The 7835-nt window shown below is 46.9% G+C and overlaps 1 protein-coding gene across 1 annotated transcript in view; it reads right to left on the bottom strand.

Moving 5' to 3' along the window:
- Positions 1-237: 237 nt before the first annotated feature.
- LOC139399966 (phosphoinositide 3-kinase regulatory subunit 6-like) overlaps positions 238-7835 on the bottom strand; it is a gene marked incomplete at its 3' end in the record, with an annotated part of 8402 nt that continues 804 nt past the window's right edge. Inside the window, exons 2-9 of the mRNA XM_071145101.1 lie at positions 6674-6768; positions 6447-6548; positions 5559-5650; positions 4974-5042; positions 4376-4508; positions 1713-1782; positions 1320-1512; positions 238-388 (exon numbers count right to left, since the gene is read on the bottom strand). Of these exons, the coding sequence (XP_071001202.1) occupies positions 238-388; positions 1320-1512; positions 1713-1782; positions 4376-4508; positions 4974-5042; positions 5559-5650; positions 6447-6548; positions 6674-6734 (871 nt within the window). The remainder of the gene's footprint in view (positions 389-1319; positions 1513-1712; positions 1783-4375; positions 4509-4973; positions 5043-5558; positions 5651-6446; positions 6549-6673; positions 6769-7835) is intronic.

Below are 7835 nucleotides of genomic sequence, written 5' to 3'. Positions count from 1 at the left end.
CTGCTATACAGCGATTTATTAATAACGGTCCCTGAGTCAGAGTGACTGCTATACAGCGATCTATTAATAACGGTTGTGTGTTGTCTACGGTAACGTTACCCTTCCAGTTTCACTTGGAAACAGAAACCAAATGCTAGTCTAAAGGAAATGGGAGATAATGTCTGGATGCTGTTTAGATCATTTGGTTTTGGTTTCAAACAGTCAAAAGATGACCCCTCTATGATAAGGATACTGTACCTGATGTGTCAGTATCCGTGAGGATCTCTCTGTAGAGTTGTCCCAGTCTCCCCCTCAGCACCACCCCTTCCCCCTTACTGCCCTCCTCCACACTCTGCTCCAGACTGGCCACAACTTCCTGGAAGTACGGCTCCACGTCCTGGCCAATTTCCTGCCACACACACTCGCTCACACACACACACACACACACACACACACACACACACACACACACACACACACACACACACACACACACACACACACACACACACACCGTCTATGAATAGAATACAGGTGAAAGGCCACCAGCGACCAGACAAACACATCTGGAAGTCTGACTTTGACACATCCTGTTGAGATGAGTGTTACATAGACACACACACACACACACACACACACACACACACACACACACACACACACACACACACACACACACACACACACGTCTATGAATAGAATACAGGTGAAAGGCCACCAGCGACCAGACAAACACATCTGGAAGTCTGACTTTGACACATCCTGTTGAGATGAGTGTTATATTAGGACCAGTGTCTGTGTGTGTGTGTGTGTGTGTGTGTGTGTGTGTGTGTATGTGTTTTTTAATGGGAATGGTGCCAACCTCTGTTAGATCATGGAACAACACAACTAAACAACACGCTATTAAGACATTATAGATCATTTCTGGTTAAGTGTGTTGCTGAATATGACTGAGATGGCATGTATGAGGCACCAGTAGACAACTTTAGCTTACTGAGCTTTGCTTTGGTGCAAATTGAAATAGAAACTAGTATCAAACACAAAGAGGTATTGATTTAGATAACTTTGAACAAAACACAGCAACATTTGCGAAAACAAAACCAACGTCAAACCGAGATCAAACAAATACCAAGACCATAAAACAGGTTTCTGTTCTCCGAAGAGGGATGGACGGGAGAACAAATAAAGACGAAAAGAAAGAAAGAAACTAAGTTAAATGAAGGCTTTTACCAAGAACCTTTAGCCTGAACCCCATCATCACATACGCATAGCGAAACACCAGACTTTAAGAGAAGAAGAAACTTCATAGCGAAACTCAATGTTAACACAACCACACTGACCTTCAGTGCCTGTGCCAGTTTAGGACTGTGACACAGCTCCCCTCCGAGAGCAGCCTGGATGGAGTGTTGGACCACGCTCCGCATGTGGTCAAGGGGATTCAGATACCCCCCTGACCCCGAGGCCTCGATGTCCCCCCTCAGCGCCTCACTGTGGGGGCCGGAGAAGACCGCCGGATCGGCGAACACAAACACCCTAGGAGACCGTAGGAGAAATTGAGTTATTGCCTTTGGTTATCCTTGATCAACCAGTTCCCCGGCAGTTCACATGCAAGCTACTGTTACTACGACTTTATCTACAAACAGCATGTCCTTCTATACCATAAGGAAAAATGGCTTCTACACTGTACTGTGTCACCGTGTTGTATGCAACAGCAAGTTAGGTTGTCCTCTCACCTCTCCTGAAAGGGATGGTAGTCATTCTTCAGGCTCTGCTCTGCGACCACCATCCTCTGATACAGCACTCCTGTGGGTCAAAAGGATGTACACGTTGAAAACGCGTGGCATTCTCGTACCACGGCCAGTGGACACGTTTAAAACGCGTGGCATTCTCGTACCACGGCCAGTGGACACGTTTAAAACGCGTGGCATTCTCGTACCACGGCCAGTGGACACGTTGAAAACGCGTGGCATTCTCGTACCACGGCCAGTGGACACGTTTAAAACGCGTGGCATTCTCGTACCACGGCCAGTGGACACGTTTAAAACGCGTGGCATTCTCGTACCACGGCCAGTGGACACGTTTAAAACGCGTGGCATTCTCGTACCACGGCCAGTGGACACGTTTAAAACGTGTGGCATTCTCGTACCACGGCCAGCGGACACGTTTAAAACGCGTGGCATTCTCGTACCACGGCCAGTGGACAAGTTTAAAACGCGTGGCAATCTCGTACCACGGCCAGTGGACACGTTTAAAACGCGTGGCATTCTCGTACCACGGCCAGTGGACACGTTTAAAACGTGTGGCATTCTCGTACCACGGCCAGTGGACACGTTTAAAACGTGTGGCATTCTCGTACTACAGCCAGTGGACATGTTTAAAATGCGTGGCATTCTCATACTACAGCCAGTGGACACGTTTAAAATGCGTGGCATGCTCGTACCACGGCCAGTGGACACGTTTAAAACGCGTGGCATTCTCGTACTACAGCCAGTAGACACGTTTAAAACGCGTGGCATTCTCGTACTACAGCCAGTGGACACGTTTTTTAAAAAGTGTGGCATTCTCGTACCACGGCCAGTGGACACGTGTAAAACGTGTGGCATTCTCGTACTACAGCCAGTGGACACGTTTAAAACGTGTGGCATTCTCATACTACAGCCAGTGGACACGTTTAAAATGCGTGGCATGCTCGTACCACGGCCAGTGGACACGTTTAAAACGCGTGGCATTCTCGTACTACAGCCAGTGGACACGTTTAAAACGCGTGGCATTCTCGTACTACAGCCAGTGGACACGTTTTTTAAAAAGCGTGGCATGCTCGTACCACGGCCAGTGGACACGTTTTTAAAAAATGCGTGGCATTTTCGTACCACCGCCAGTGGGCACGTTTTTAAAAAAGTGTGGCATTCTCGTACCACGGCCAGTGGACACATTTTTTAAAAAGCGTGGCAATCTCGTACCATGGCCAGTGGACACATTTTTTAAAAAGCGTGGCAATCTCGTACCACGGCCAGTGGACACATTTTTGAAACGCGTGGCATTCTCATACCACGGCCAGTGGACACGTTTAAAATGCGTGGCATTCTCGTACCATGGCCAGTGGACACGTTTAAAACGCGTGGCAATCTCATACTACAGCCAGTGGACACGTTTAAAACGTGTGGTATTCTCGTACCACGGCCAGTGGACACGTTTAAAACGCGTGGCATTCTCGTACTACGGCCAGTGGACACGTTTAAAACGCGTGGCATCCTCGTACCACGGCCAGTGGACACGTTTATAACGCGTGGCATTCTCGTACCACAGCCAGTGGACACGTTTAAAACGCGTGACATTCTCATACCACGGCCAGTGGACACGTTTAAAACGCGTGGCATTCTCGTACTACAGCCAGTGGACACGTTTAAAACGCGTGGCATCCTCGTACCACGGCCAGTGGACACGTTTAAAACGCGTGGCATTCTCATACTACAGCCAGTGGACACGTTTAAAACGCGTGGCATTCTCGTACTACAGCCAGTGGACACGTTTAAAACGCGTGGCATTCTCGTACTACAGCCAGTGGACACGTTTAAAACGCGTTGCATCCTCGTACCACGGCCAGTGGACACGTTTAAAACGCGTGGCATTCTCGTACTACAGCCAGTGGACACGTTTAAAACGCGGCATTCTCGTACTACAGCCAGTGGACACGTTTAAAACGCGTGGCATTCTCGTACTACAGCCAGTGGACACGTTTAAAACGTGTGGCATTCTCGTACTACAGCCAGTGGACACGTTTAAAACGCGTGGCATTCTCGTACTACGGCCAGTGGACACGTTTAAAACGCGTGGCATTCTCGTACTACGGCCAGTGGACACGTTTAAAACGCGTGGCATTCTCGTACCACGGCCAGTGGACACGTTTAAAACGCGTGGCATTCTCGTACTACAGCCAGTGGACACGTTTAAAACGCGTGGCATTCTCGTACCACGGCCAGTGGACACGTTTAAAACGCGTGGCATTCTCGTACTACGGCCAGTGGACACGTTTAAAACGCGTGGCATTCTCGTACCACGGCCAGTGGACACGTTTAAAACGCGTGGCATTCTCGTACTACAGCCAGTGGACACGTTTAAAACGCGTGGCATTCTCGTACCACGGCCAGTGGACACGTTTAAAACGCGTGGCATTCTCGTACTACGGCCAGTGGACACGTTTAAAACGCGTGGCATTCTCGTACTACGGCCAGTGGACACGTGGAAAACAAACATCCCTCTTCATTATAACGTGTTTTACAGTAAAACGATGATCACCTTTCGAAGACAGTCAAGTCTACCAATAAAGTCTTACCTAAACACATAATAGAAAAATACATAATTCGGTTGGACGAAGGATGTATGTTGCTTTCAGTACCTGGTGTGTAGCGTTCTGTCTTCATGCGTCTGGTGTAGCTGAGGCCTACAGTACAGTAGGGCTGGGGGAGGGTAAGCAGCCTCTTACAGAAGTCGTACACCCGCTTGTACAGGTCGTCAGGAACATAGGCTGACTGGAACGTACACAGATATATGCACGGTTAGCACGGTTAGCTGTCCTCGGACTTACCTGAACCACCAAACACAATTGGTATGGTACATACACACAACCCTTAAATACAGTATAGTACCATTTCCCTCCATAAATACTTGCACAAACTTCCCAAAACCTCAATATACATCATATGGCTCTGGTAACAACAATAACTGTCTCTTTTAGTAGACACCAACAGATAAAGAAGAGATAAAGGCCTACGACAGTACAGAGTCCTGACCTCGCCTGACCAGGAAGTGTAGGAGACGATTAACAGGAAGTAAGACTTCATCGAATCAGAGGAGCTCATCAAAACAGTGGCGGGAAATGATCCAATCCCCCAAATGAAAGCTTCTCCCCAGCCAACCCTGAGACAGGTCTGTAAAGATGCTGTTGTCATGTCTGACAGGTGTTTCCTTGTGTAACGTAAGCTCCCGGAACCTACCTGGATGACAGCATAGATGAGTGTGTGGAGCAGGGGGATGATGTGTGTCCGACAGTCTACCCTCTCAGCCTGCAGACAACAAGAGACAAGCACACAAACTATTGTGTTAATCAGTTACTCACTAATACAAAGTTTGTCTGTAGAAGATAGCTTGTCTGTTACCCCCAGGGGCGGACCGGGACCAGAAATCGGTCCTGGCATTTCTAACACATTGGACAATTATTTTCCTTGAGGCCTCCACACCGGCTAATTATTAGCAAGTTAAATATAATTTTGTGTAGAAAAAAATACAAGTTTGACAGACCCACTGGGCTAAAAATAAACCCTTCCATCTGGCATTTGCCCAAAATGCCAGATGGCCAATCCACCCCTGGTTCCCACTAGACATAACATTCATGTATCACATCATTGCACAATGTCCTTGACAATCTCAGTGTTCTTTTCAAGTTGATTTGGGTAGCAATCGTTGATTGTCTTATTACGTCTCTTGACACTACAGTGAAGACTAATAATGAATGGCCCAGAGACTTATATTTCTCCATATAAGGCCCCGGAATGGCCTAATGGCGCACACTGATGACATACCCTTTCCAGCTCCTTGACGATGACTCTCACCAGAATGAGACTGTTGGCAGGATTGTTCCGAACCTTCTTGTGCAGCGTCCATCTTAGCATCCCTTCGAGTAGAAACACACACTCAGCACTTGCAAACATTTCCACAAACATGGCACTAAACAGCACTCACACTCTCTGTTGTTTCCATAGACATAGCTCTACACAAATAGCTGGTGTGACTCAGTGCGGATGCTTTGTTCCATTGCACAACGAACCCAAACCGTGGATAAAACTAATAGCTGACTCAATGCAATTTTCAGATTATTGGCAGGCAGAGGTTATGTGTCATCCTCATGTGGTTTGGGCAGATTAATATGGCCTGGTCGGAACATTAAAGAGGATCAACTCCTTCTGGACGGTGGAGTAGAGAGGCAAGTCAGGGGACCTTTAGTCCATTTTAAACCTAATTGCTTTGTATGTAAGGCATAGGTGGCTGGTGGCACTTTAATTGGGGAGGACAGGCTCAAAGTAATGGAATAAATGGAACGGTATCAAACACACCATTTCCATGTGCTTGATACCATTCCATTCACTTCCTTCCAGCCATTATTATGAGCCATCCTCCCCTCCCCAGCCTCCTGTGATATAAGGGTACCCATATGTATCGTTATTGAACTTAGGGTCAGTAATGTGGGGGTTACTTGATGAAGCTTGCTATATGCATCTAGCTAGCACTACCAGTTGAAGCTAGCCAGTTAGCAACACCTCTGAACAAACCAGACTGGAAATGTGCAACAAAAGCAGCCTGACCTGAAACGGAGCAATGCTCACTGGAAAGCAAGCCGGTTCACTACCTCTCAGCTCTGCTCAACTCAACAGTGTGTAAACCCCATAAAGAGTCTAGTGGAAACTCCTTACCTTTATTGAGCACAGAGGAGGGGTGTTGGCTCTCCAGCTCCCTGAGCACGGCCTGGACACTGCGGTAGATGTCCGACTCTGAGGCCAAGGGGGCGCAGCTGCCTGGAGAGTCAGGGGTCAGAGGTTAAGAGTTCATGTTAATACAAGTCGTACAGCAAATGTTCCATTTTGGATCAAATGTACATGCATGCCGCTGTTCAAATGACACCCTATTCCCCATATATTACCTATAGGCTCCATGCTGCTCGGGGGGCTGCTCGAGCTATCCCAGGCTGCCTTGTTGGTCATGTCTCACATGCATGGTGGGGCCACGGCCTGGTGTCTATAGGGACGGAACAGGGAGAAAGTCTAATCTGTTAGCGGTACCCACCTTTATTTAACCTAGGAAAAAGGCTATAGGCTTAAAAAATTTACTGGACATTCTTGTGGCACAGAGGTGTTAGGACTTGTGAGTCCCCAAGAGTAGAGCCAGTGAATTGACCAAGGACATCACACACACACACACACACACACACACACACACACACACACACACACACACACACACACACACACACACACACACACGTGCACACACACGTGCACACACACACACACACACACACACACACACAACCCTGAGCTATAACACTGGACATAATGACTTTCAGCAGCAGGTGCCGAAGTCACAGTCCCAATACTGTTCCAATAGAACAAGGCTGATCGTTCTCATTGCCTCATAAACAACCTCTTTCTCTGCTTCTCTTTCTCACAGTCTAGTTTATCGCCGCACGAATAGAATTATACCCCACGCCAAATGTTTAGTTTTTTGGCTTTAGTTAGAGATCAGTCATCTCCCCACCTGTTTCACACCATCCCCCATAACAAAGACTGAAATGACTGGGGATGTACGGAGGTCTATGGGACAGCTTCACACGTCAAGTATAAAACAACCAATCATGTCAAAATGAAAGTTCCCAACAGCGAGAGACGATGACTTCTTGATATTCAGATCTGTGATGAGTTCACTTACAGTATACATGCAGGACGCATCATCACAAGACAAGATAGAATCAAATCAAATGTTATTTTCTCACATGCGCCGTGAAATGTTTACTTACTTAAATGCTTTTAAGCCCTGAACCAACAATTACAGTAACAAATCAAATAAAAAGTAAAAAATAGAATAACAATAACGAGGCTATATACAGGGGGTACTGGTACCGAGTCAATGTTTGGGGGTACGGGTTAATTGAGGTAGACTAACAGTGAACTAGTGAAACTGCTGTGGAGGTATAAACATTATTGAGCATAAAAAGGTGTATTACTGTATGTTGCCTTAGAGACAGAGGATATGGGAGTAAAAGATAAGTCATTTTCCATTTGAATGAAATTGCCAAATAGAATATA

Source organism: Oncorhynchus clarkii, unplaced genomic scaffold, assembly GCF_045791955.1.
Source record: "Oncorhynchus clarkii lewisi isolate Uvic-CL-2024 unplaced genomic scaffold, UVic_Ocla_1.0 unplaced_contig_9814_pilon_pilon, whole genome shotgun sequence".
Lineage (NCBI taxonomy): Eukaryota > Metazoa > Chordata > Actinopteri > Salmoniformes > Salmonidae > Oncorhynchus > Oncorhynchus clarkii.
This window is presented reverse-complemented; position numbering and strand designations above follow the sequence as displayed.